Here is a 27,421-nt window from a genome sequence, read left to right as displayed (position 1 = left end):
CTAACTTAAGTAAATCAAAAATCTATAAAATTTGAAGTTTGAGATGACTGCCTTATTCATCTACCTCACAGTGGATTCTGACCAGACGAGAGGGTTTGCACATCAAACCCTTGTGCTTTTCACTATATATACTATCTCTTTCCTTATTTAAACATTTTTTTTATTGATTGCTTATTGAAACTTTAATACATAATATTAAAAAAGAAAAACTATGATATATAGTACAACATTTATTATTGAATTCAAGATTTACACTAAAAAAATTAATACACTCTTGTATATATATTCAAGATTTACCCTAATTCTTAAACACGGTGCATGCTGGTCTCGAGATTTTGACCACTTAAGACGATCCATAAATATGAGACTTTTTACCATTTATGTATATTACTTAAACCTAATGTAGTATATAAATATATAACACAAGTCTATATAATTTAAACTCTGAAACGATTGCCTATTCGCTTATTTTAAAATTGATCTTGATTGGATATACAAGTAGTTAAAAGTAATATAACTTTAAAATTTTTATGAACTACTTGAATTAGAATTTAGAAGGATACTAAAGATAAGAAAAATATCTAAATCTTAAAAAATTTCCATCCTTATTGGTTGATTCAATGCTAGATTTAGCTGAATCTTTGAGTTTAATGAATTTGCTTTATCCTCCGGAAAGAACAGAGAAGCCCAAAATTGAAAAGTTCGACATTTTAACTGGTCTCACAAACCAAGACCAACACTTTGAAATTTGCCCAAAGACCCATTAATTTGATTTAATTAAGAACAACGTCACCTCTCTCTCTCTCTCTCTCTCTCAAAACTGAAACTTCCACTCACTTGGTTTAAGGTTGAGAGCAGAAGTCGCTGTAGAGCTTTCAACACTTGTCAGAAACACAGTGAGACGCAGCAGCGACTCTCTCGGACCCATGTTATGACAATGAAAGCGAAGCAGTGAGAAAAATCCGTACAAGAGGAGGGGGAGGGAGAGAGAGAGGAGGAAACAAAAAACAATAATGGGCTTTTCCATCTTTAGCTTCTAGATTCCCTTGTCTATCACTATAGATAATAACAATATATTTTGGTTTAATAACAATAAGATTTTGTAGCTCAAACCCATAAAAAAAATCGAAACTCTGTGTATTTGGGGTTGGCTTGGTTGGTGGTTCCTTCTTGTTTATGAGCTTTCATGGCGAATGGAGAAGCGCAAGGACCTTATTGTTCATGGTATGCGTGTTTTGTCCTTCATGTTCTCTCATTTGGGTATGTCTTATAACTTTATGTTTTCTTTGTTTTTGTTTTTGTTTTTGTTTATTTTTTAAAGTTTTTTTTTACCATGTTCTAAGATTTTTTTTTGAGGGTCAGGTTCTGGGTCTTGTGGATTTTGTATGCCCGTGCATTAGTAAAGAATGTAAAACAATGTGGCATTTTTGTGTATATCTGAAGCAAATTTTTTCTTCTCAGTATCCTTTTTCTAAGCTTTTCTTTTGAGGGTGGGCTTGTGGGTTTTGTGTGTCCGAGCAATAGTGAAGGTATGCATTAGTATGCGAATAGTGAACCAATTTAGAGGATTTTAGTTTTTCAGGGTATGTGTTAATCTTCAGCTTTTTTATATGGCGTTCATTCTTCTCTTTATGAATCTCTTTTTTGAATATTTTGGTAATGATCTAAAGCCTCCCCCTTTTTGGCAATTTTGAGAAGTTTGTAGCATTACTCAATATTAGACTATTAGTAATCCTTGGCTATTGTTGTATGTTTCCTGTTCTATTACAAGTGGATGATAATATTAATGTCGAGTCTAAAATTATGAAAATAATCTTCAATGGGATCACTTAGCCTTTTAATCCTTCACCAGAGCCAAGTTGGTTTCTATCTATCCCTCCCTCTCTTCCTTTGTCACACACACAGTTGCAGACCCAGATAGTCTGGTTTTCACTTCCTGCATTTTTTTTGTGATTATAGATTTTGCCAACATTTTGATTAACTTCTTTCCAGGGGAGCTGGCAAGGATCCTAAAAAAATAACACCGAAGGTCCCTGGCAAGGATCCTGAAAACATAACAGTGAAGGTCCCGCATGAGGTTTCTCAGGTGAAACATAAAAGAAGAGGTGCTCTACTTCCTTCTGCTTCTGCCCATGGTAACTTCCTTCTCCCTACGTGTTTCTGTGCTTTCATTTTCTAATGTCATAATGTTTGGTTTCTTCTTTGTAGATTTGAGATTTTCGGACATAGAAAAGGAGAAAGAAGATGGCCAAACTCCTAGAGGAGTTATAGAAGCTTGCATTACAGGCTTTGACTCTGACACTAGTTTTCCTGAAAACAGCACAACAGAATCAGAAGTTCATGGTTCAAGTTCAAGGGCACTTTCTAACTGGCGTAAATTTTTTAAATCATGGAGTAAAAGATCAATTAAGCGCTTAGCCACCTTCCCTCCTCTTGGTACGCCGAAGGCAGTATCAAAAAGAAGTAGCAGGAGTGCAAGAGATAATCCAGTACTAACTAATATATACAACTTCAAGTCTTCGTTGGTGAACTTTACCTTCTCTGACCTCCAAGCTGCGACCAATAATTTTAATGATGGTCTGTAACTCTCCCCAGTAATCTAGACCTACTATCCAATATGTGGATTTATTTACTAAACTTTTATAGAAGAATTTATAAAATTGTGAATGCAATATTATCGACTGGTATTTAATCCATAGTGATGCTTCTAAGGGCAACCAGAAATGTTATTTTTATCTTATTTATGACATTGTCTTTGTGGTTCATATTTCTTGTAGAAAATACAATTGGAAAGGGTGGTTATTCCAAAGTTTATAAGGGTTGTTTGAAGGATGGGCAGCTAGTGGCAGTAAAGCGGCTCACTAAAGGAACGCCAGATGAGAAAACAGCAAGCTTTCTATCTGAACTTGGCATTATAGCTCACGTAGATCATCCTAATACTGCTAAGTTGATTGGCTGTTGCGTTGAACGAGGAATGCACCTTGTTTTTCAATTATCTTCACTTGGGAGTTTAGGATCTCTCCTGCATGGTATGTTCATAATTTGTATACTCCTGTTCTTGATTTAAACTGCCTATTGGTTTATGGGTTTCTTAGATATTGTACATATTCCAGGTTCAAGGGCTAATAAACTTGATTGGAGTAAAAGGTATAAAATTGCTTTGGGGTCAGCAGATGGTCTACTGTATCTTCATGAGAGTTGTCAGAGGCGAATCATTCATAGAGATATCAAGGCTGATAATATTCTACTTACAGAGGATTTTGTGCCCCAGGTATTTCCAAGTTTCACTCCCAAGATTTCTCAAACCTTGCAACTTGAAGTACTACAATGTTTTATGTATTTCCCGTTTGATTTCATAGAGTTCACAAAGTATATATTAACAAGTTTGGCTAAGAGTTGCAGCCTGATAATCTTTGCAGTACCTTGACACATAAATCACCAACATAATCTATAGAAACTGATTTTTCTGTTAGGTGTCTATTCTATGCAACCTTTTTAAGCACATAAAGGCTACAGTTATCAATTTGCAGTCAGCTTTGACCCTGGCACATAGCTATTTGGAACAAATCCTCTTTCTGCTGTTGGGTTGTTTATATCATCATATGCAGCCAAGCATAACAAACAATAATGGCAATATGTAACTGTGAATGACGATTGCCACTTTCATACTAAGAAATTAGCACTAAAAATCGTATTATCCTTTCTCCTATGATCATCTTTGGCTGATCTTACATTACCTGAACTCTGTCTATTTATCTTTTACTCCCCTAACACCCACCCCCCCCCCCCCCCTTTTTAAATTTAAATTACTGATTGTCATAGCCAATTTTGATCCAGATATGTGATTTTGGGCTTGCAAAGTGGCTACCCAAACAATGGACTCATCATAATGTCTCTAAATTTGAGGGCACATTCGGGTCTGTAAGTTAAAAATATTTCATTTGACAGTTAAATATTCCTTAATAATTCATTTTATTCATTATTCCCTTCAATGACAGGTATTTTGCTCCTGAATATTTCATGCATGGAATAGTAGATGAAAAAACTGATGTTTATTCTTTTGGGGTCCTACTCTTGGAGCTTATAACTGGGCGTCCAGCTTTGGATCATCTTCAGCAAAGCCTTGTAATTTGGGTAGATTTTCTTCTGCCTAATATATTGGATCATGTTGTCAATATATTGAAGCCCTTAGCTGCCTGTTTTATTTTTATTCTCTGTTGTAGGCAAAACCTTTGCTTGATAACAATGAGATCAGGGAGCTCGTTGATCCAAACATTGGTCACAACTATGACCGAGAAGAGATGGATCACATGGTTTTGACTGCATCTTTATGCATTGAGCCGGCTCCTATTTTACGTCCTCGCATGAGTCAGGCAAGTTCAAATTTCAGAAAGATGCATATCTCTCATATATCCGTGCTTCATATCTTAATGGTTCATTTAAGTTCACAATAAGTGGAAGATATGGCTGTTAACTGACTGGAGAAAAAAAGAAAGAAAAAGAAGGATCTTGATATAGTGAAACTGTATTCCACAAAATACTGGTCTGAATGTTAGGTGTTGTGGCACACTGTAAAACTGTAAATGTATTAAAAGGAAAAGAAAAGGAAATGTAATTGAGTAAGAATCATTGGATTTTTGTCCTACAGTTGCTTTGTCTCCCCATCTCATCTCTTCCTACACCTGAAACTCCACAAATTTATGTTATAGAATCTCTGGTCTTTCTGGTGAAATGCAAAATATTTCATCTTTCTAGGTAGGTAAAATGAGTCAAGCAGAGCATAAAATTTTAGGGCTATAGGATATCTTTTTCCTTTTTAATCTTTTGAAATATTCAAAAGGAACCCCCTTAAGATCTAAAAATATCACATTCTTGTTCTGTGGTAATGTTTCCTGATGAATCACAATGAGGGAGGTCATACATAGTTTCTTGGAGTTCAGCCCCACATTCTCATTTCATACTACCCTGAAAATGCTTAAAAAATGTATTGTATTGGATGGCAGATTGATTGAAATTCTTTGGTTGTGTGCAGGTTGTGGTACTGCTAAGAGGTGATGAATATGTTTCACAATGTGCAAAAGAGCAGAAAAAGATCTTACATAGAACTTACTCGGATGAACTCTTGCATGCACAAGAATATAACTCAACAAAGTATCTGAGGGATCTCAATCGACACAAGCAGGTTGCTTTTGGTTCTTGAAGTAGATGGGTAGAAAATATTTAAACAATGTTAATTATGGTAGTTGTCATAGACTTTTCAGTTTCGGGGGTGCTTGCAAGTCCCATGGAAATCTAGTCGTTTTACATCGTTTTCCATGGTATTTGAAAGCATTCTCATCACCTGAAATTGTCTCTATCTAGGCATTAAAACTGAAGGAGTGAGAATTGAGAGAGAGTGAGAGAGGGAATTGCTTGTCAGATGTGCTTAAAAACAACATGATCATTGTGTTTTATTTTGGCTCCTAAATTGATCATATGCATAACTACCATGCAAATCCATGTCAAATGGCACCAGGATGAACTTGTTTCAAATTCCTTTTGTCTGATGACTTCTTATTGTTTGCATTGCACACCCAAATACAGCCTTTTGTTCTTCCATTACTTGGTATAGAGCTCCATATTGATGGAATCTTGCATTGTTTGGAAGAAAAAATTTCAACTTCATGGGACTTCATATGTGGTGAAAGTGTTCAACGGGATGGTCCTATGTGCCGTTTGTCTCACAATCGCCTTATCCCCGGCCTTAGAAATTTTTTGTGCCTGAGATATATAATCAACTGTATTAAGTTTTCCATAGCCTAATACACTATAGTTGGAGTTTCAAACTCACATAATTATGTTACTGATTAACCGTTGGAATTTACATTTAAGTGGTAAAAGAAATGAGGTACCCTCAAGATGAGTTTTAGGTTCATGAAAATTCTCTTGTAAACATTGAGATGAGCTTTAGGTTCAAATTTTTTGTTTTTGGTCTGAATCAACTTTTTTCCGTTGTATGTGGGGGAAAAATATGGTCTATGCCCAAAATGTAACTGGGTCCCCAATAAATGGGCCTGACACGACATCATGAGCCATAATTAAATAATCAAGAAAGATTTTCCTTTTTTTCTTCTTGGACTTTAGAAAAAAAAATTAAAAAAAATAAAAGTAAGAAACAAAAAAAAAGTCAATATGAAATCAAAGTAATGATATGCAAGATTTCTTTATGGACATGTCTTGTGTATGCTGTTAAGTGATGCCAGCAAATAATAATATCACCGTTGTCCCTTAAAAAAAAAAAAACAGAAACAAACGTGTTGGGGTTCCGCATCTGGTTTAAGATATTCTCATCCCTTGTCGTAAAGTAACCAATGTTCCCCTATTTTTCAATTTTTTTATTCCTTACGTTACGCTTGCCGCTTGGTGTATCATTCCTCATTAGGCCTCAGTCCCCGGAAGTTCCCATTAATGTCGTTTGACTCTCTAAACTTTCCTCAAATATTGCCTACACCCCAATTTGCCATTAATGCCTGAAATAAGATAGAAAAATGACTACTTTAACCTCACCTTTTAGGAATCAATCAATTTCATACTCACTTTTATGTTGCTAGCCGATCAGAGTAAGAGGCCAATTATATAACAATTATAGGTATCAATCAATTTTATGCCATCTAGAGATTGACGAGGAGCCACCATGGTCCATAGTTATCCTCTTTCACTCTCCATTCTAATAAAGTTGTTATTAATACACCTTAATAATATCATCCTTCCTCGTTATACTAGTAACATTTTTTTTTTTAATAATAGTTACATAATATTTTGTATTGTTGTTTTAGATTCAAGGTGAACGAAATTTTAATCACCGATTAATCTCACCTCAATCGAACATAAAAAAACCATTTTTACCATCTATTATCATTCTCACCGCAGAAAAGAAGAATCACAATCCTAACAAATAAGACCAAGGCTTGCTTTATCTCTACCTTATCAAAACAAAACCTATAAAAAGAAGGAAATTATGTAAGCGAAAAAAAATCAAATTATATATGTAAGAAAAAATATGTGTGTTCCTAATGATGCGTGGAGATATGCATAATTTACAAGAAAAAAAGAATTCAAAATTATGTATTAAAATTATAATTTTCTTCTAATAGGATGCATACATAATATCAATTAATAAATTAGGTTGTCATATTAAGAAACGGAAACCTGAGAAATTGTTTTGAACCCGTTTAATTCAATCTTTTGACAATATTTTACATATTTAGTTTCATGTTAAATAGTAATAATAAGCTGAATTAATATTCAAATTTTGAATTAAACAGATAAGAATTATCATTTATTTGTTTGAATCATTATCACAATATCACTACATATTTATTTGTTTTAATGCACGAGGATACAATAGTAATTGGCAAGCATTTCGATTTTCAAAGAATTACAGAGGGGGGCGTCAGCGAGATTATCCAAAAGCTAGCTGGACACTTCCGGCATTTCAGAAAATTAGCTTACAGTGCAATTAACACCAAGCACAGAGAGAGAGAGTCTAAAGCAAAAAAAAAAAAAACTTAAAACTTAAAACTTAAAACTAAAAAGCCAAACAAACAGAAAGAGAAAGACACAAGGAACCCACAACTCCATTACAAACCGATACGAACCGTCTCCGTTTAAGCCTTAGAAGGTCAAAACTCAACCACCGCCACCTCCAAAACGACACCGTTCCGTTCCACCTCCACCTCCACCTCCACCTCCTCCTCTTCACCGAACTCTCTCTCTTATGCCATTTCTGATCGCCTTAAGTCGGCGACTATCGTCGGCGGTGGGGTCCACTCTTCCCACTTCCGGTAACTCCCCTCCGGTGACCGGTTACATTCTCCAAGCCCTTATTGCCTGACTATGAAGAAGAACCACAACAGCAATAATAAGGTTCAGACTAATCATCATCACACCAATAATGGCTTCCTTCCTAATTCTTTGAAATTCATTTCGTCTTGCATTAAAACCGCCTCTTCCGGTGTCCGGTCAGCCAGCGCCTCCGTCGCTGCCTCCATCTCCGCTGACCCTCACGATCACAGAGACCAGGTTTAATTTCATTTTTGAATTACTGAATTACTGAATTTAGAATTTGTTTTTCTTATATGTTCCTTGATTATGAAGTTTTGGAATTGAAATTTAGGTTTTCCAATTGATTTTAGGGAATTCTGTTTGTTTAACTTTGGTTACACAGAAAATCGAGAGAAAAAGGAATGACAATGAAATTTTACTGAGTTATTTGATTTAAAAAGTTACGGAGTTCTGAATTTCCGTTTTGTCTTACTTGTCGTTAATGTGATTAAATTTTCTTGAGTTTAGTTCGTGTTGGTTAGCGGGGAAGTGAGGAGCTGATAGTGAAATGAAGAGTTCCAGCTTTGTGTTTGATTGTTAAGAAAATTTAAGAAGAAATGAAATGTGAGGGACTTTTGAAATTTCTTTTTTGCTTGAATTTTTGGCTCTTGATATTGAATTTTCTTCAGTTTGAATATGTTTGGTTGGTGGGACAATGAGGGTGGAGAATGAAAGTGTTGTGTTTAAAATTGTGTGTGTTTTAAAGTGGAAATTTCCACTTAACTACGCACCGTAGTTGATAAAATGGACTTCTCCTTTCTATCTATAATGTTTTTTCCCTTGGAAAATAAATGTTGTGTCGGGTCGAATTTGTCGAAAGTGATGTTTTGGGGTGGTTTAATTTTTCGAGGGTGGAAATGAAAAAAAGTCCTGATTAATTAATTAACATCGAAGTTGAGAGATAAATTATACGATTAGACATAACTAGTAATGTGAAAGTTATGAATGTGGAGCTACAGTAACATTTTTTGATCATGGCATTCATTTTTATTTATTTATGGAGATCAAATCAATAATATTTTAATTACTGAAGGATATGATGCAACACTATCAAGTACACTGCCTGTGAGTTTTTGATGTTCTTCTTGAAAGATTCATCCAATTAATTTCCATTGCCATTTTAAACCTAGCAGATAATGTAAGACAATCCCAGGGTATTTTATGTCCAATTACGGCAGTCAACTAAGAAAGAATTTAATGGCAATATAACAAAAAAAAAAAGTTCAGTATGATGATGGTATGTCTTTTAGACTCTGAGGTTTGAGTAAATGTGAGCTGTGGGTGGTCAAGAAATGGTGAGCCACAGAACAAGTTAGAAGAGTCTTTAGTGTCTCATTGCTTAAATAAAATTGTAAGGGGCATGATGACACTTTTAACATTTGCTGCAGCCAAATGGTTTACTTGCCTTTTGATCTATCTAGAACCAACCAGTTCCTTTATAAAATGCAATTTGATTTGATGGATTCCATTATTACTTCTTTGTGTATACTTTGTCTATTATTACATTTGACGTATCAGTGTGGTTTAATTTGTTGTGGCAAACAGGTGTTGTGGGCTTGCTTTGACAGAGTAGAGCTTGGTCTGTCTTCCTTCAAAAATGTCCTGCTACTTGGTTATTCCAATGGCTTTCAAGTCCTTGATGTTGAAGATGCCTCTAATGTCAGTGAAATGGTATCGAGGCGTGATGATCCAGTTACATTTTTACAGATGCAACCCCTGCCTGCAAAGTCTGAGGGTCATGAAGGATTCAGATCTTCACATCCTATACTCATGGTTGTTGCCTGTGAAGAATCAAAGACCTCAGGTATGATGCAAACTGGGAGAGATGGGCTGGTCAATGGTCATACCGAGCCTCAAACAGGAAACTCTGCTTTGTCTCCTACAGCTGTTCGGTTTTATTCGCTAAGGTCTTACAATTATGTTCATGTTCTGAGATTCCGCTCGACTGTGTATATGGTTAGATGCAGTCCTCAAATAGTGGCTGTGGGTCTTGCATCACAAGTAAGCATTGGCTTATCTCAAGTATTTATTATTGTTTTATGCAATTGGGAATGCGTTGGTTTTTTTTTTTTTTTTTTTTTTGGGGGGGGGGGGGGGGGGTGCGAGATGGGGTGTGTGCGTGGAATGTTCACCATCTTTCTTTAACAAACCAGAAGATTGGATTGGATGGTTGTAGGTTACTTGTTTCAGACATTCACTGGGGAAGAGCCATCATTAAAATATGAATAATTATGTAAGCGATTAAATCAGTAACAAAGCATTCAAACCTGTCTCAAGTCTTTTTTGGTTTTTTGATTATTTTGCTGGCAGGTATACTGCTTTGATGCTGTCACTCTTGAGAACAAATTCAGTGTCCTTACTTATCCTGTACCCCAGTTGGGAGTTCAAGGACTGGTTGGGGTTAATATTGGATATGGTCCCATGGCTGTTGGTCCCAGGTGGTTGGCTTATGCTTCCAACAATCCTTTGCTGTCAAACACAGGCCGCTTAAGTCCGCAAAGTCTTACTCCTCCAGGTGTCAGTCCATCAACTTCGCCAAGCAGTGGAAGTCTGGTGGCTCGATATGCCATGGAATCTAGTAAGCAGTTAGCTGCTGGGTTACTAAATCTGGGAGACATGGGTTACAAAACTTTGTCTAAGTACTATCAAGATCTTATACCCGATGGTTCTAGCTCTCCTGTGTCATCAAATTCTAGCTTGAAAATAGGGAGGGTGGGATCACATTCAGCAGAAACAGATATTGCTGGAATGGTCAGTTTTCTTTCTAGCTGATAATTTTAATCTTACACTGGAATAATCACTGTTTCATACATCACAGCACTCGCTAGAAAATAAAAGATCTTTTATTTATATTTTGAGTTTTATATTTTATTCCTTGTGCTAATTTGTTTTAGTTGAGAATAAGGATCTCCTGACATACTTACTATTGCTTAGTAGTTTAGGAAAGCTTGATATTAAATAGCATAGGGATGTGGTTGATTTTTGTAGTGTTGCTCTATACTTATGTTATTACCTTAGAGTAATTCTGATTGAAGCATATTTACTTACTGAAATGGTATTTGCAGGTTGTTGTAAAGGACTTTGTTTCCAGAGCTGTTGTATCCCAATTTAGGGCACATACTAGTCCCATTTCTGCTCTATGTTTTGACCCAAGTGGGACTCTTCTTGTTACTGCCTCAATACACGGAAACAATATCAACATTTTTCGAATAATGCCATCCTGCTCACATAATGGATCAGGAACTCAAAGCTATGACTGGACTTCTTCTCATGTCCACCTTTACAAGCTCCGTCGTGGCATGACATCAGCTGTACGTTCTGGTTTTTTAATGTGTTCTCTCGCTATTATGTTCTTGTGTTGATGTGAGCTTTCTTTTCCTTGTGCTAATTATACAGGTGATCCAAGACATTTGTTTTAGTCAATACAGTCAATGGATTGCAATTGTTTCATCCAGGGGGACTTGCCATATTTTTGCTCTTTCCCCTTTTGGTGGTGATACTGTTCTTCAAATACAGAATTCTCACACTGATGGGCCTGCTCTTTTGCCAGTTCGATCCGTACCATGGTGGTCCACTCCATATTTCATGACAAACCAGCATCCTTTTTCTCCACCACCACCAGTTACCCTTTCTGTGGTTAGCAGAATAAAAAATAATAACTCTGGGTGGCTCAATACAGTTAGTCATGCTGCATCTTCTGCAGCAGGAAAGGCTTCCATTCCGTCTGGGGCTGTTGCCTCTGTATTCCATAGTTCTGTACGTCATGATTTGCAATCTTCTCACTTGAAGGTCACTGCTTTGGAGTACCTATTGGTTTACACTCCTTCTGGTTATGTAATTCAATATAAACTACTGCCTACAGTGGGGGGAGAGGCAGGTGAAGCTGCTTCAAGGACAGGGCCAGGTTCTTCAGTGCAGATACAGGATGAGGAGTTGCGAGTGAAAGTTGAACCTCTTCAGTGGTGGGACGTTTGCCGAAGAACTGATTGGCCTGAAAGAGAGGAATGCATATCTGGGATTACACTTAGGAGACAAGAAGACATGGAGACAGTCATGGATAGTTCTGAATGTGATGATAATGATACTAGCGATAAGGAGTTGGTAAAACCACTTGAACGATCTCACTTATATATCTCCAACGCTGAGGTTCAGATCAACTCTGGAAGGATTCCAATCTGGCTAAAGTCTAAGGTACCTTTTATGTTTTGACAGTGGGTTCCATTTGCTTCATAATTTCCAATTGTGTTTGTGATCCTTTAATTTATCTCTTAGATATATTTCTACACTATGAGTCCGCTGGGGGGTGTAGAGCAAAAGTTCACTAAAGATCTTACTGGAGGAGAGATTGAAATAGAGAAGGTTCCTGTTCAAGAGGTTGAAATTAGGCGGAAGGATTTGCTACCTGTTTGTCATAATTTCCATAGGTTTCAGTCTGATTGGAGTGACAGGTAATTTTCTGCATTATTCATCTACTTCAATGTGGTGGGAGCATGATGTTGCCAAAATAACTACTAAATCGTATGATCAAAATAATCTATAAATATGTTAACCACTAACTAATTTTGTTGGCTGCTTTCTTCAGGGGTCTTGTTGGCGTAGGATGCTCAAGTGCATCTTCTGATTCTCGTGAAGCTAAAGAATTTTTTTTGGAAAATGCTGGTATATCTGGTGACAAGTTGGCATCAACTGGCTCAGCTGAAAACCCAGATGCTGGTAAGATAAGTGTATATAATGTGAAATCATTGTTTGATTGGTTGAACTGGACTTTCCTATGCAATTTTTTTTTTATTTTAATTTTTTTATGGATTTTTAGGTGACTATTATCCGTCCATTCTCCAACCTGGGAATGAAAATAATGGGGAAAAAAGAGGGAGATCTTTTTCATCATCACCTCCCCTGAACCAAAGCTCCACAAACAAAAATATTCTTTCAGTATCTTCAAAACAACCTACCTCAGGTGTTTCTCTTGGTGAGGATAGTAATTTTTCAACAAGTCTATCCACTTTAACGAGTGGCTCCCTTGCTGCTGATAGAACTATTGCAAAAGCGGTTCAGTCAGTAAATAGTGGTGGGGCCAGTGAAGGTTCAAATGTAAGTTCTAACCGTTCTGATCTGAGTATGAACATGCTTGATGAGGGACCAGTACATGACTCACTGGATTTTGAGCAGTTTTTCCAAGAGGAGTACTGTAACACATCACGTCTGAGCAACTATCGTGAATCAACAGAAGTTGTAACTGACATGGACAGCAGCAGCCCCTGTGATAGGGAGAAATGTGAGGAAGATGGTGACAATGATGACATGCTTGGTGGTGTATTTGCCTTCTCTGAGGAAGGTGGGATATGGAACAATATGTATTACTTGATCACTTTTATATAAATTTCCTTATTTCTGGCATTTTTGGCATATATATAATGAAGATAGATGCTGCTGAGTGATGATCCTTGCTATCATTGAACTTCATTATTTTGTCATTTTCTAGAATTTGAAAATGTGGCGTAATCAATTAGTATTTTACTGGAATACAATTATACTATATTGACTTCTCTATTCTTTCTAGCACTTTTTCCACACACTGTTGGGTTGTTATGAACATAATGCCTGGCCGTCATGGTTTTAGGCAAAGTAAAGTTGCTTCAGACTATTGAATTTATTTTTGTCAGACTGGGCAGGATGTTGTACAGATGTTCAATAGTACTCCAATGATGTTATAGGTAGATCATATGTTGATCTGGTCAAGTAAAGTATGCCGATGTAATTGTTTATACAAATTTGTTACTTTTCTTGTTTTGTAGGAAGTACATTTTAAGGCTCTCTTCCGTAAGTTTTCATATGTGTTAGAGGTTTGGGTATATTGGCATGTATGATATTCTGTGGTGATTTTGCTAATTGATACTTCTACTGTAACCTGATTGACATTGTCATGTTTTCTGTCACAGGATGATGTACCTTCTTGTGTTTGAATTGCACTGAAGTACTCGGAGATTTTCTTTTTTCGAGTAAAAGATTGGTCAAGCTCAGCCAAATGTCGGTGTGAAATTTAATTGATGAAGTTTCAGGTTGTTTCGATTCAACAATAGAAATGCAACTGACTGATTGATACAAGTGATATAATCTTGGCTCGTCATAGTGCCGCTGGGGCAAATCCCTGGTACCCTCCCCTTCTAATTGTCATGTAAATGTTGTAAATTGAAATTCATAATAGAAATGATTTGTGCGGACAGGTTCTTTCTGTGCTGTGTAACAATATTGATATTCATTCTTCAAAGAAAAGAAAAAAAAAAGGAATAAAGTAAAAATTCAAAGAGAGTTTATAATTGAACAAATTGCATTTCTTCTGTGGATAGTTTCTGGCAGGTGCTTTTTAATTCAATCTCTGTATTTAGATGTTCATTCATTTTCGTTTGGTGCAGGAGCTTTAGAAAGTTTTTCATTAAGGCCTCTAGTTTATCCAGTTTATTACTATGTAAAGTTCATATGTGAATTGATTAGCCTATCAATGACGTGGTTTAATAACAAGATCAATGAGACAAATGTACTCAATTGGCATTGGTTTTTGAGGTTCCTGTCTTGTGGGCTTATAATGTCAGAGGCCAAATATAAGAACATTATTGACTGTGTAGCTTTTTATGAACTAAAAATTAAAAAACACAGAAAAAGAATGTTCCAACTGTAAATGGATAAGGATAAAGACATGCACAGTCGCACAGTGCACATACCTGTATGGATATATGTGTGTTTATGGCGTGCATATGCATGTGTTTTCGAGACAGACGGAGGCCAGAGGGAGTTGAAAGATTGTGGCTATTTTTGAAATTTTCCCAAACAGCCAGAATAATGCATCATGAAAAATATGAAAGTAGTGAGGTACAGTTTTTTGGGGTACCAAAAGTGAGAAAACATTCATGTCAAGTTTGCTTTGATACATGGCTTTGGCTTTGGATACCCCCAAACATCCTAGAGTCTTGTATTGTTGTGATTAATGGCAGTAGATCCTAGTAAATGTTGGGCCCCACTTTTAGATGCTCTTCATATCAAGAGGAAGAGAATGGAATTGGAATTGGAATTGGAGTGGTCCCTTGAATCTGCTATAAAAAATGTGAACCCAATTTGATTGAATTGAATGCATGATTGTAGAGGTAACATCTCATGCAAGGGGGATTGTTTTTGGGCCCTATGACTATTGAAGCATGGCATGCTCGGTCGGTACGAAAACGGTCTTGTTTTGTCGTTTCAGGTCTTGGATTTGTCATCTCATTGTAGATGGATGTGTTATTTCCGTGATATGCAGCAGTACAATTGACATCCAAAGCTAGCCATCCCAATTTAATGGTGGAGGCAATTCGAACCCAACCTATAAGGCCACATGGTAAAAGAATCCATGAAATTGGGTGTAGAAAGTGTTTTCTTGGTAAGAAAATTGGAATGAAATTGGGGTCAACAGTCAAGACTGGAGACTTCTAATCCACGCCAGGGCCCCACTGTAATTCACCACTCAATTTGGGAATTGTGTATGTGGAAATATGTTCCACTGGGTTTGATTTAGTATAAAATATAAATTTAATTATTAAAAATTCAATAAAGGAAGAATGGAAATGAAGCTTATCCAAAGTCATAGGTTCCCACCAGGACCACCAAGTTAATCATCCCCACAAGATTGTGAGTCACAACTCATACATTTGAGCTGAATTTAAATTGAGTCAGAAAAAAGTCATCAATCCCAAACAATCCTAGTGGGTAAGTCTCAAATCTTGTAGGACAATACCCAAACAAAAATGATTTCCCAATTGAATGCAATGCAAATGCAACCCTAGCAACATGTAGATGACAAAGTCACCCCCACCCCAATGATGCCTCAAAATTTGTGACAATATGTAAACAAATGCACCCAAGATACCATATACATGTCCCCCCCTCACATTGCTTTGAGCTTTTGACACGTGTGCTATCCCTGCAAAAATTACTGTCACCATATTATGAATTATCCCTCCTAATCCTTAAGTTAAATGGTTGAAAAATGCTGAATCTAATGGGGGGAGAGAAATTATAAAATTGAAAGATCAACTAATGAACCACATGGGCTTCTTGAAAGGGTAGGGCCAAGTACTAAAATAGTGGGGCATATGAAATCCTGGGGCCTGTGCTACATGGTCCTTCTGGTTTACTTAGTACTAACCAATTATCGAAACGAATGTACCACCTAATCAAACAACAACAACACAAACAACAAACAAAAGCAAGAGCAGCATCGATTTATTTACAAAGAATCTTGAAAAGATTGAAAGATTAACCTGAAATACTGTGAAGGGATGCAGTTGAAAAAGAAAGGTGGAGTAGGTGTAGGCAAAGATAACATCACATACGAATATGATATGCATGCCCTTTGAGAATTGAGACAACAAAAGTTTCAATACTTTATTATACCAACTTAAAATTTTTGTACATGGAAATGTTAAAATTTCACTTTTATTGTTTATTATGATGACCTGAGAGGCTGAGACCTCTCTCTTACAACTTTTAATTTTTTTTTTAGAAAAGACAAAATCTAACAAAAAAATCTAGAAGATATGGATGTAACATTGTCTGAAGTCCCTTTCCCATCATGTCAATTGAATTAAGTTAGAATGTGGGTCAATGGCCTAAAAAAAAAAGTTGGAATGTGGGTAATTATTAATTTAAGCTTCACTTCTTCAGTTGTGACTTGCATCTTCATATCTCCCTAAATGTTTGCATTATTGGACTAATAATAATCTTTGTATATATGTCCAAAACAAAAGGAAAAAATAACTCCAGCAAATAATATATTAGAGAGAGAGAGAGAGAGAGAGCAATAATTACTGAAAGAAAAAGATGGGAGGGTGAATGGTACATGGGCACCAAGTTTTGGATTTTGGGGTGCTTTTAAATTTGGAAAGAAATATCAGTGCTTATCTTAATCTTAATTATATGATGTGTTGTGAGAGGAAGAAAAGAAAAGAAAAACAGAAACAAATCTAGGTAGCTAGTCAAGTAAGGAATACTAGAAAGGTGAGTTCATGTACTATTCATGTATCATGTGTATGCATGTATAGCCCACAAAGCTAGGAATCTTAAGAGCTTCCCTCCTCAGGCTACAAAAATTTAACCCAACAGCCTATTGGAGCCCTACTCTTTTTAAAGGGGGGAAAGGGATGCAATGAACCCATAAGATCTGTAGAGAGAGTGTTCTGAAGATTAACCCTTGAGACCTGAGAGTGCTACAATGGATGGTGGTGTGTCTCAGTTGCAGAAGCAGTTGGTTGACTACAAAACTTCACTGTTTGATGAGGTCAGTATATATTAGATACAGGTAGTTTTGTGTGTGTTCGTTTTGTGCCTCTTTTTGGGTTGGCTGTTGGTGATTATAACTTGTTGTTTTTGTATGAAGGCATTTCTGGATGAACAGTTTAACCAACTTCAGCAACTGCAAGATGAGAGCAACCCAGATTTTGTGGTTGAAGTGGTGTCTCTCTTTTTTGAAGACTCTGAGAGGCTTGTTAATGAACTGACCAAAGCTCTGTAAGAACTAAAGCTTTCTCTCACTAATTTCACAATATTAATGACCCTTTTTCAAGTAACCTTTTTTGTTTCCTTGGCATGGTTCTACCATCAAAGGCCTTATGTAGCTTCGTTATTTTATGTTATTTGATTCAGAGATCAGCAGAGTGTTGACTTTAAAAGGGTGGATGCTCAAGTTCACCAGTTGAAGGGTAGCAGCTCCAGGTACCTGTTGGTTCTGTTTACTTTTCCCTTTATATATAGGACCCTATTATTTCAATGGAAATCACTATGGTTGTGTTGCTTTTCAGCCCTTTAAATTATTTTGATATCACCATATCAGTTTCTGCTCGAAGCAAATGTATTACCACAATTGTTACTTGTTATAGCCTTTTATATTGAAAGTTCCATCACTCCCATTGAATAATATAAAGGGATTGTCATGGAAAATACCAGAAACATAGAATCAGACCAGTAGACTTTCAGCAGTTCCAGATTTGAAATGAAGATTTAAAGAGTAAGATTCAAAGTTCCACCTTTCGGCTGAAATTTGGTTTTCATTTGGAGACATTATGATCATCAAGCAGATAGTCATATCAGTAAATCTTTCATGCTAAAGTCCAAGTTAATTATAAGTTGTTTTCTTGCTGATGATTTTTCTTGGAAAATTGGAAGATAATCATTCTTTCCTACTTTTTCCCACATGAATGCAAGCATACTGAGAATATTGCTGAGCCACAGTGATCCAAAAATATAATATTTCCAACATAATTATAAGCTAAATTTAAAAAGAGAAGGAAAAATATTTAGGTCAATTGTTCTCGTCTATATATATTTCTTGCTTTGGTGTTTGAGTGTTTCATGAGGAAAATGGGTTCTTGAAATAACAGCATTGGTGCTCAGAGAGTTCAAAGAGCCTGCATTGCATTCCGCAACTACTGTGAGGAGCAGAACATTGAAGGGTGAGTAACTTCGCAAATATCAAATCACGCAGACTGCTCTTTCACTATTATATAATGATTCCAAAACTATTCATATTCTAAAGAGTACTATATAGATTGTGAAAATTTTCGTATGTATTTGAATGAAAAAATATTATTGGTGCAGGTGTCAAAAATGTCTGCAGCAAGTGAAGCATGAGTATTCCCTTGTGAAAACTAAACTAGAAACTCTTTTCAAGGTAAGTAAGCAAATTGTTTCATAACAAGCCTGAATCTGTATGCTTGCTAGATCTTGGTCTCAACTCTCAAAGCCTTAATGCTCTTCTACTTGTTCAAATGTAGCTGGAGCAACAGCTTTTGGCAGCAGGTGGTTCACTACCAAGGTGATGAATGAATAATGATGAGATCCAGTGAAGTTATTATCATCAGCAGACTAAAATAACAAAGGAAACATTGCTGGGGGTTGGTAGATTTGCAGAGAAACTTTTTACTCTTTTTAATTTTCTCTCTCTCCTATTTGGTTGAGCATCCAAGTTTCTGGGGCTCAAAGAACCTGAGCTGAGTTCTTATGGCAAAGAATGTGAATGAATCTGTTTCTATTAATTATGACCATTATGGCAAAGTTCCCTATGCAAAAAAAATTTCTCTGTTCTTACCACAAAGACCAAATACCTTTAGTTAGAGATGACATATAGCAATAAGTCACCAGCTGCACTTTTTCTCTATAAATTCACCCAAGTAATCAATTGGGTACAGTTAATTTCATTGAAGAGAAGCTGGAAGACAATCATCATTCATCCTTCAATTAAGAAATAAAGGTTCTGCTCTGGCATAATCAATGCATAATAATATTCAAGTTAATCATATGGCAAAGGAGAAATGTACATGGGCAACAGTACATGTTGTGTGGTTGTGGAAATTTATATATAGCTAGGTAGGGTTTTATATATCATTATGAAAGTGAATATGCCACATTATGACATTAATTGAACTTTAAAATTTAATAGACTTTACTTTTCCTTTTCTTTTCATCAAAAAGTTGAGATTGATAGTTCCATTTGCTGTAACTTTTCTTTTCATCAAAAAGTTGAGATTGCTAGTTCCATTTGCTTACAGCAAATGTCAAAACACTTGGATTACTCTTTGTTGTGTAAAACTAAAAAGGAGACCATGCATGATTGCATAAATTGTTATAAAAATCAATTGCAATAGCTCTATACCTATTCCACACCATAGTTGGAGACTTAAAATTTTATATACACCAAATGATTTCACGTTTGGGTCAATGAGTTTAAAGGTCATGTGAACAATGAGTTAATTATACTTACACTCTCTAAGGTTTATCGTCTTTTCACATACACTCATGGGGTTTCAATAATTACACATACACCCCCTGAAGTTTTAAAACTGTTGCATATAACCCCCTACAAAAGAAAAAAAATAAAAAATAAAATATTTGTATTCAAGTTGGACCTTACACCTTGAATAATCTTATTAGGCTATTTAATCCCTTAGTATGCTTTTTTGCATAATTTTTTATCATTTTCGTCTCACTATAGGAGGTTATATATAGCAGTTTTAAAACCTCAGGGGGTGTATGTGTAATTATTGAAACCTCAGGGAGTGTATGTAAAAAGTTGATAAATCTCAAGGGGTGTACGTAAGTGTAATTAACTCTGTGAACAATATGCAGGCCAATCATCTAGGACACTCCATTTCTCATATTTACCCAAATAAATTAAAACCCACCAACCATTTGTTTTGTTATTACTTAATTAGCTTGTTATGAGGAATGTATCTATAAATGTTACTATAAATGTTATGGTGATTACAAGATTAGTTAAATATTCGTGAACAATATTAATGATAATTTTAAACTAAATTAGCATTCCATGATCTGTATATCATATACATTCAATGAATGAAGAGATGTATAAGGTCAAGGTCAAGTTACTCAAGTATTTTAATGTGGCGTGGGATATGTATTGGACAGTCTGGTAGTAATGTAAAAAACAACTAAACAAGGCCAATAATAATACCAAAGTATCTTCTACGTATGATTTTATTCTTAATTGTTGGTCCAACCGTATCTAATTTTATTTTTTCTTGCCTCGTGTTTACAATCTAAGAGACCACATCACTTGAACCAACCAAATTACCAATTTAGAATTATTTTATTTTTCCTTCATTTCAAATCTAAAATAAACTATGGGCTTTGAGTTTTTAGTCTTTTTTTTCGGCAATGCATGCTGGAGCCTGGAGCTCCATACCTTTGTTAGATGCCATATATGTAAAATATTTTATTTATTTATTACATTTGTTTTATGTATACATGGCAATTGAGTTGTCACGGGTAATAAATTATTTTATTTTTTAATGCAAACGTGTGCGTAAGAATATCAACATCTTCCCATGCTTCTGAAGTACGATTTCTTCCCAACTTAGCCACCTCTCAAGGTTGACATGCACCTACAATTGTATTACTGTACAGACAATAATATTATAAACTCAACCTAATATTAATCCATATAATATCATGATTCCATATTTCCATCCCTTATTCATGACACTAATTTTAAAGGGCAATTCATAAAACTAAAGCCTCCAGCTTGGAAGATTCATCCACAAGAAGTGTTACATATTTTAATCAATCGGATCAGGGTTACGGTCAAGTGCTTAGGCTTGTAATTTGCATTTTTAGGAAAAACCAAGATTCGAAAAATGGAGAAAGAACATTCTCAAATTTCTAATTTTCCTTTGTTTTATTCAATATCAAGCACAAACACATCGCATTTAATCAGTTGGCCTGGTGACTAATGATGTGAGTTCTATTTGGCTGGGTACCCCATTTTCTTTTTTTCTCATAAAAGCTCGCTATAACAGCAGGCTGCTGTTTCTCACCTAATATACTAGCAAACTGTTCATAATATGCCTCTGGATTTACACTGCACAATATCTTCACCATCATTGTTTGGTTTTCATCAACAAGCAGCTGCCCGATGATCGATACATCTCCCTCTGCCACAACCTTGAGGGGCATAAAATCAAAGGTTTGGTTTAATTGAGCATGAGTACTGCCAGTACCAGCCAAGATCACTGCTCCAAGGATTTCCCCCAAAAATGTATCCTGTGAAAAGATGTAATGGGAACACAGTAAGTTCTTGCAGAGTGAAGTAGTTGACAAATGTATCATCATGTATTGAAGCACCCCCTTGTGCATTTTCATTCTGTCAGAATAATTATCATCCATCCACATGGACTGAATATGATATCCAGGCTACAACTAAAGAAACTTGAATCAGAGGGACAAACTAACAGAATGGAAAAAAGAAATATCTTTAGATAGATAATTGACTGTATGGAACCCTACCATGTGATTGTATCTATGATGATTCTGTTTCAGTTTCCATAGCCTTGAAAGTAGATGCTGGGCAAATACAGCTTCAGGAGTCCTATCTGTTAGCTGCAATTTATTAAGAATATTCTGGAAGGAACTGACTTGCCTTTGGATCCGCAACGGAATCAATGTTATATTCAGTTTTGAATCTAAAACTGCCTTTGCCGCCAAAGGGTCAAGAAACATGTTAAATTCTGCATATTCATTTGAAGGAACAGTGAACAAATTTCCTTTTTCATTATCATGGCGAATGTGTCCCCCAACAATATATACATCCTGCAAGGAAATAATAATGATGAAGATGGCTATCTAAGCATGATACAGAAATTGAGGCAGTATCTTCCTAGTCCGGTTTTGTTCTACCAAACGATTTCAGTCATAGAAGCAGTGTCTGTATGTAAAATGAGTAGTTGGCCGGTCATCACTAAAGTATACATGTTAAGTCTTTTGTGTGATCTGCTATGTCTAGATAATGCACGAGACAGGCAAGAATCAACATATGAGGATGAGCTCTTGAGTTGAGCATGTATTCTTAGTACTTACAAAATGGAAAGACCTGATGTCTTTAAAGAACCATTGAAATCTCAAACCCAAATTGGGTTGCCTCAGTTGGGTTTGAATTTACATCAATGGGTGAAAAACCAAGTTCCTTTGTTACACAATAAGCATTTCCAATTGCATGACCATAATGACAAAATTTACCTGGACCACCGAGCTTGTGTTCTCAGAAAGAATGATCTGGGCTAAATTTGTCAAGGGTCCATTGGTCAACATAGTAATCTTGGATCCTGGATGCAGTGATTTTACAACAGATTTCCAAACATCTAGTGCAGTTGGTTGTCCAAGTCCAGGGCATTCTCTGGTTTCTGGTGTGTATCTGAACAGATATAAACAGGCCAAACATTTTAGCATTAATTGAATATGTCTAACATACAAAAAGACATTTGTCTACAACACCATTGTAATTAGCTGTCTAGTAGTTTAAATAGATAGTGCTACCTTCTAGGACTACGAGGCAAGTCACGAGCAAATCCATAGAGTGTATCAGAGTCCAAGGAGCCACCGCTACCATAAGGAATGGACTTGGTGTAACTGCAGTCTCCAAGAGAAGTGAAAGATGAATGAGATTCACCAACTGCAAATACATTTCCAAGACCAACTGGAATATCATCACGGCCCATCATATGCAGTATGTCATATACAACTTCTATGGTTGCAGCAGTTGCCCAGCCATTTGCACTAATTAGTATTCCCTGGACAAACATAGAAAATTCATGCAAAAGAGTATTGAATCTGGAAGCAATTAGCAAACTCATAACATATAAATACAATTATATTTAGATTTTAAATTTATTAAAAATGTGTAATTGCTATCATGAAGCCCCACAAAGCTACTCAGTTAGACTATTCAAGTGTACTTATGTGTAGCATGAAGCCTCAGAAAGCCTACAAAGGCAGCATTATACCTTGAGGTTGATCAGCTCCATAGGTAATTTTAGGAGATATAGAAGAGCTAGAAAGTCCCCTGCACTCATATCCATGTCAAAGACTATGGGTTTACCCATCAATTCCTTTCCAAAATCTGGTTTTTGAAGTACTCTCTCATATAGTTGAAACTGCGTTCTAATACTAAACCGTGCAATTTGCTTAGGTTGATTTATAACCTGCATTTGACCAAATTATTGAAGTTATTCTTTTGTATCAAGTACAAACTAAAAAGGTATGCTCTCCAAGTATCATGAATTTATAGAAGCCTGCAAGAACCAATCTTCAATTGTTACTCTGTATTTCATAGCCTTTCACTATGTATTGTTGACATGTTGCAATAAATTTAAATGTACAGGTAGGTAACATGTATGTCTAGCAGGTTCCCTCCATGTTAAAAATAGAAAAAGAAACTCATGGTTTCACTCAGAATATGTATCACACATTGAGAGACCACAACTTCTGTAAGTCATATAATTGAAAGGAGCACACAATTGATAGATAGAATATAATCATAAACCATCTTACATCCAAGAAACTTTTATAGAATTCTTTGGCAAGCATACTGTCATTGTCACGATTAGGTTTAGCTTCTGTTGCAACAAGAACACGAACTGCTTCTGGACCAGTTACCTCCTTTGTGTAACCATCCTGTTAGCATGGTCTAAAATTCAGTTAGTTAATGCATCTTTAAGGCCTAGAATCATCACGAAATAAATAACAAAGAAAACTAGTGTACTATCACTTGAAAGTATACCTGACATTTTCCTTTCCTCCCCTTGACAAGGCAAAATGGGTCTTGCATTCCCAGCTGAACATGACCACTATGCACCCCATTCCTCTGTACATTGAACTTTGGGATTGAACACCCATCAATGAGAGGATTTGAGCCATCTGAAATTCCATAAGGTGCATTCGAAGTAATCACTGAGATGTTCATATATTCCATTTCAGAAAATTCATTTTCTCCATGATGTCTCTCTAAATTACGCATTTGAGATAGTGCTACACCAACCATAAAATAATCCCACATGCAAACTTCCTGCAAAATAGTCAACATCTCATTTATATATATCAAAATCAGACAATAATCTTGATATAGAAAACAGTGCAGAACCAGGGTTTTTAACTCATACATAGAAGGCTAGAAGCACAATATACCACAGGAAACTACCTTATGAAATTCATTGTTAGGCCATGTATCATGAATCATTTTCAAGGACTGGAAGCTATACTGTGCCTCATATGTATCCTGTTTCTTTTCAAATGCTGAGAAGAAATTCTCATCTACAGGAATCGTTCTTGTTGCATCCAGAGGAATGAGTGTGACTGGAATGCCGGAACGCAATACCTGTTTTGGTCAGAATCATTACTAATATTTATATACTCCAATTTTTCAATATACTTTACATAATGTATACACGCTAATTTATAGTCACTATGAAGTATGAACTTTAACCCAGCATAGAATGGCCATAAATTTGAACAAGAATGATCCAGCAAACAACTATATACCATGTATGCAGCAAAAGGATCTCCAAAGATATTGAACTCCGCATATGGATTGGAGTCATGTGGAAACAAATTACCAATGTCACCACACGGCCCTGCCTTGGAAGAACTGGCATTTTTCGAGCATGTTGATCTAATAGCACCTCCCATGGCATATATATGCTCAATATTTTTCTTCAGATGAGGATTGGTCATAAGAAAGACGGCTAAATTTGTGTGAGTACCCATAAGAAACACAGTGATATGGCCTGCAGATATTGTATCTTTCATCACTTGTTGAGCTGTAGGTTGTTGAAGAGGTACATATTTTCTGCCACCCTGTTTCATGTACAGAGATGTATACATATATATGAGCTTGATATATTGCACTGTGAACAGATGAAGTAAGAAACTAACAAAATGAACCAACAAATACATTAATGTTAATATGCAATCAACTTTGGCCAACATAGTTCATAAGAAACTTAGAACAGGTCCCATTATCAGTTTTTTGTTATTATTTTGGGCTTCATCACTGTCTCTGATCTACTGGTTAAACTGACTTTGATACACTCGTTGCCTAATTTAACAATTCTTTACTGAAAAATGAAAATGAAACCATTATTGGGTACCTGAGGGAGTAAAGCCTTGCGTATGCCATAGTTTGTATTTACAGCTAGACGACCATATTGACCTGGTGGTATTGCCTGTCTGTATCTGCAACCACCAGCTGTGGACATGCCCTATAATCAAGACAATTCAATTCAGTAAAGGGTCACAATTGATATGATTGTTTTTGGTTGAGCACCTTTTACAAATACAGACCTGGTCAATAATAGCTTGATAACCCCCAACATTTGGAAGGATGGTAGAATTAGGCAAAATACCACCTTCACCTCCAACACCAACTGCAATGTCATCACGACCCATCATGAAAAGAATGTCATACACATGATTAACAGCATGCCCAGCATCACTCCATCCATTTGCATTGATAGTAACTGCCTGCAACCCCAATTACAAACAGTAACACCATTGACAGTAACAGACATAGTTCAACAGTAACTTATGTAATGAGTAAGTGCAGAAGGGTATACAATTGTAATACTTTACATTTCCTATGTGAGATATACTGTATTAAAAAGCTGGAAAAGAACCTGCAAATCAAATTCCGTCTTGTTTTGCTTCAAAAGATAAAGTAGGGCAAGAACATCATCTGCATCCACATCTGTGTCTACGAGAATGCGGTGAGCTTGAGCTTCCACAGGGTTTAGCTTTAGCACAAGTACTACTACTCCAAGCCATCCAATTGTGGTAATTAGCACCCAAAGGACTCTTCCCACCATCACTCTGGTAGTCTGGTCCAAAAGAAAACTTATTCAAACTGGAAAAGAAACCCAAAACCTAATATCATTAATCTTCAATTTACAGTCTTTGTTGTTCAAAACAAATGTTGCCGTTTGCCAAGCAAAAGTGATCCATTTTTAAATTTGAGCTCACCATCACCATGCACGCAATTTCACCCTCATTTTCTTTTTCCTTTTCCTTTTTTGCCTTATTGCATGATAACTAGATTCATGTGTATTAGCTTCTTCTTGAATAAACATGATCTAACCATTTAATGATTTTAATCTATCAAATCCAATCATATGCATGAAATGAGGCAAAAATTTGGAACTTCCATATATAGTGGATTGTTGCAAAGTCATAACTAATTTAAGATGAAAAATACTTGAGTTATGTACACAGTATACTACTGAAGTATCTATCCAACTATTAAAGCCTAAAATATCACAAACATAAGAAATTGAAGAACAAGATTACCTCCAATTGATGTTGGCAATTTTCTTCCATATTTATACATGGATTACCTACACACATAAGAATTTGAAGAACAAGATATACTCCATGGAAGGAAACTTCAAAGCCTCTTCCAGGCTTCCAGCTAATAGGATCCAACAACTTCAACGCACCAAAGCAGCACTTAATTGGGTCTGACTACAGCCCACCCAAGTGGCATCCTTGTTAGTCAGCCCAACCCACTTATGAGCTGGCAGTTGGTGTGGTTAATTGAGTGGGTTATTTTGTGTTGCTAATTTTTTGTGCATAGTTACTTGTCTCTCTCTCAGTATACCTCTCTTTTCCATCTGTGAATGGTTCTGAATTGGGCAGGAAAAGCAAAACTCTATCCACTATTCTACTTCACATAATAAGAAGAAGAATATGTGCAATTTCAACTCCACACATAAGGATACAATTCGGATTTGTATAAAGACTACACAAAGAGAGAATATTTCAGGTCTTATCATCTTTTGTTTCACCCATGATTTTTCGGACTTTTGCATCCATACATAGCCTATTAGCATAACCCACTTTCGATCTTGTGCACACAATTACTTCGTACCATTATTTTTTACTTTTCTTAGTTTTTAGCCGTGTGTCTCTATGGCTATATGTATACTCTAAATTAACTGATTTATATATTAGTGCCACACTTGTAATGATTTGGGTTCCTGAAAATAAAAGAAAAAGATTCATCAGAACTCAGAAGTAAGCAAGACGATTGAATTAAAACCAGTTTGTGACAATGGCTTATATGCTTTTTGGTTCTGAATTTAAAAAAAAAAAGAAAAAGGAAATGATTCATAAAAGAAGCATAACCCATAATTAAATAAAGAAAGGCGATTTAATCATGGGTGGCAATCGCATTCTGTTTAAGAAGTCAACA

General features: G+C 36.0%; 4 protein-coding genes across 7 annotated transcripts; 3 read left to right on the top strand and 1 right to left on the bottom strand.

The window, feature by feature from the left end:
* Positions 1-794: 794 nt before the first annotated feature.
* RBK2 (ROP binding protein kinases 2) lies at positions 795-5,721 on the top strand. Of its 2 annotated transcripts, none has more exons than XM_086246385.1 (9): positions 795-1,224; positions 1,993-2,135; positions 2,209-2,577; positions 2,778-3,029; positions 3,114-3,271; positions 3,838-3,917; positions 3,999-4,134; positions 4,224-4,373; positions 5,033-5,719. In XM_086246385.1, the coding sequence occupies exons 1-9, from the start codon at positions 1,187-1,189 to the stop codon at positions 5,198-5,200; spliced, it is 1,494 nt and encodes a 497-aa protein (XP_086102511.1). In that variant the 5' UTR covers positions 795-1,186; the 3' UTR covers positions 5,201-5,719. The 2 variants fall into 2 exon arrangements, with proteins under 2 accessions (XP_086102511.1, XP_086102512.1); XM_086246386.1 differs by having other exon boundaries at positions 1,181-1,260; positions 5,033-5,721.
* Positions 5,722-7,547: 1,826 nt separating this feature from the next.
* ATG18H (autophagy 18h-like protein) lies at positions 7,548-14,194 on the top strand. Of its 2 annotated transcripts, XM_086248999.1 has the most exons (10): positions 7,548-8,061; positions 9,409-9,864; positions 10,174-10,614; positions 10,929-11,174; positions 11,260-12,054; positions 12,136-12,311; positions 12,446-12,576; positions 12,677-12,954; positions 13,033-13,198; positions 13,803-14,194. In XM_086248999.1, exons 1-10 carry the CDS (start codon positions 7,876-7,878, stop codon positions 13,805-13,807), a joined length of 2,880 nt encoding a protein of 959 aa, XP_086105125.1. In that variant the 5' UTR covers positions 7,548-7,875; the 3' UTR covers positions 13,808-14,194. The 2 variants fall into 2 exon arrangements, with proteins under 2 accessions (XP_086105125.1, XP_086105124.1); XM_086248998.1 differs by having other exon boundaries at positions 12,677-13,198.
* A 2,631-nt stretch (positions 14,195-16,825) lies between these two features.
* LOC147280951 (histidine-containing phosphotransfer protein 1-like) lies at positions 16,826-18,989 on the top strand. The gene is made up of 6 exons (XM_086246678.1): positions 16,826-17,170; positions 17,270-17,400; positions 17,536-17,604; positions 18,270-18,341; positions 18,487-18,559; positions 18,663-18,989. The coding sequence occupies exons 1-6, from the start codon at positions 17,105-17,107 to the stop codon at positions 18,705-18,707; spliced, it is 456 nt and encodes a 151-aa protein (XP_086102804.1). The 5' UTR covers positions 16,826-17,104; the 3' UTR covers positions 18,708-18,989.
* Positions 18,990-20,609: 1,620 nt separating this feature from the next.
* LOC147280950 (nucleoside hydrolase 3-like) lies at positions 20,610-27,175 on the bottom strand. Of its 2 annotated transcripts, none has more exons than XM_086246970.1 (13): positions 26,518-27,175; positions 25,851-26,077; positions 25,519-25,698; positions 25,326-25,436; positions 24,718-25,032; positions 24,377-24,553; positions 23,960-24,244; positions 23,731-23,853; positions 23,184-23,381; positions 22,717-22,970; positions 22,420-22,594; positions 21,691-21,993; positions 20,610-21,447 (listed from the first exon to the last, which is right to left on the bottom strand). In XM_086246970.1, exons 2-13 carry the CDS (start codon positions 26,037-26,039, stop codon positions 21,118-21,120), a joined length of 2,640 nt encoding a protein of 879 aa, XP_086103096.1. In that variant the 5' UTR covers positions 26,040-26,077; positions 26,518-27,175; the 3' UTR covers positions 20,610-21,117. The 2 variants fall into 2 exon arrangements, with proteins under 2 accessions (XP_086103096.1, XP_086103095.1); XM_086246969.1 differs by having other exon boundaries at positions 25,851-26,051.
* Between the last annotated feature and the right edge of the window lie 246 nt (positions 27,176-27,421).

The sequence above is a fragment of the Dryas octopetala genome, chromosome 6, assembly GCF_963921425.1.
Source record: "Dryas octopetala chromosome 6, drDryOcto1.1, whole genome shotgun sequence".
Classification (NCBI taxonomy): domain Eukaryota; kingdom Viridiplantae; phylum Streptophyta; class Magnoliopsida; order Rosales; family Rosaceae; genus Dryas; species Dryas octopetala.
The sequence above is the reverse complement of the archived record's forward strand: the minus strand, read 5'-3'. Positions and strand labels throughout refer to the sequence as shown.

Excerpts from the sequence above, each read along its gene's own strand:
- RBK2 (XM_086246386.1), top strand. The coding sequence starts at position 1,187 with ATGGCGAATGGAGAAGCGCAAGGACCTTATTGTTCATGGTATGCGTGT. Across the intron at positions 3,030-3,113 it reads TTTAGGATCTCTCCTGCATG|GTTCAAGGGCTAATAAACTT; the intron begins GTATGTTCATAA and ends TACATATTCCAG. Across the intron at positions 4,374-5,032 it reads TACGTCCTCGCATGAGTCAG|GTTGTGGTACTGCTAAGAGG; the intron begins GCAAGTTCAAAT and ends GGTTGTGTGCAG.
- ATG18H (XM_086248998.1), top strand. The coding sequence starts at position 7,876 with ATGAAGAAGAACCACAACAGCAATAATAAGGTTCAGACTAATCATCAT. Across the intron at positions 12,055-12,135 it reads CAATCTGGCTAAAGTCTAAG|ATATATTTCTACACTATGAG; the intron begins GTACCTTTTATG and ends TTTATCTCTTAG. Across the intron at positions 12,577-12,676 it reads AGCTGAAAACCCAGATGCTG|GTGACTATTATCCGTCCATT; the intron begins GTAAGATAAGTG and ends ATGGATTTTTAG.
- LOC147280950 (XM_086246969.1), bottom strand. The coding sequence starts at position 26,574 with ATGTGTGTAGGTAATCCATGTATAAATATGGAAGAAAATTGCCAACAT. Across the intron at positions 23,854-23,959 it reads GGAGGAAAGGAAAATGTCAG|GATGGTTACACAAAGGAGGT; the intron begins GTATACTTTCAA and ends CCATGCTAACAG. Across the intron at positions 21,994-22,419 it reads ACACAAGCTCGGTGGTCCAG|GATGTATATATTGTTGGGGG; the intron begins GTAAATTTTGTC and ends ATTTCCTTGCAG.
- LOC147280951 (XM_086246678.1), top strand. The coding sequence starts at position 17,105 with ATGGATGGTGGTGTGTCTCAGTTGCAGAAGCAGTTGGTTGACTACAAA. Across the intron at positions 17,171-17,269 it reads AAACTTCACTGTTTGATGAG|GCATTTCTGGATGAACAGTT; the intron begins GTCAGTATATAT and ends TTTTGTATGAAG. Across the intron at positions 17,605-18,269 it reads TTGAAGGGTAGCAGCTCCAG|CATTGGTGCTCAGAGAGTTC; the intron begins GTACCTGTTGGT and ends TTGAAATAACAG.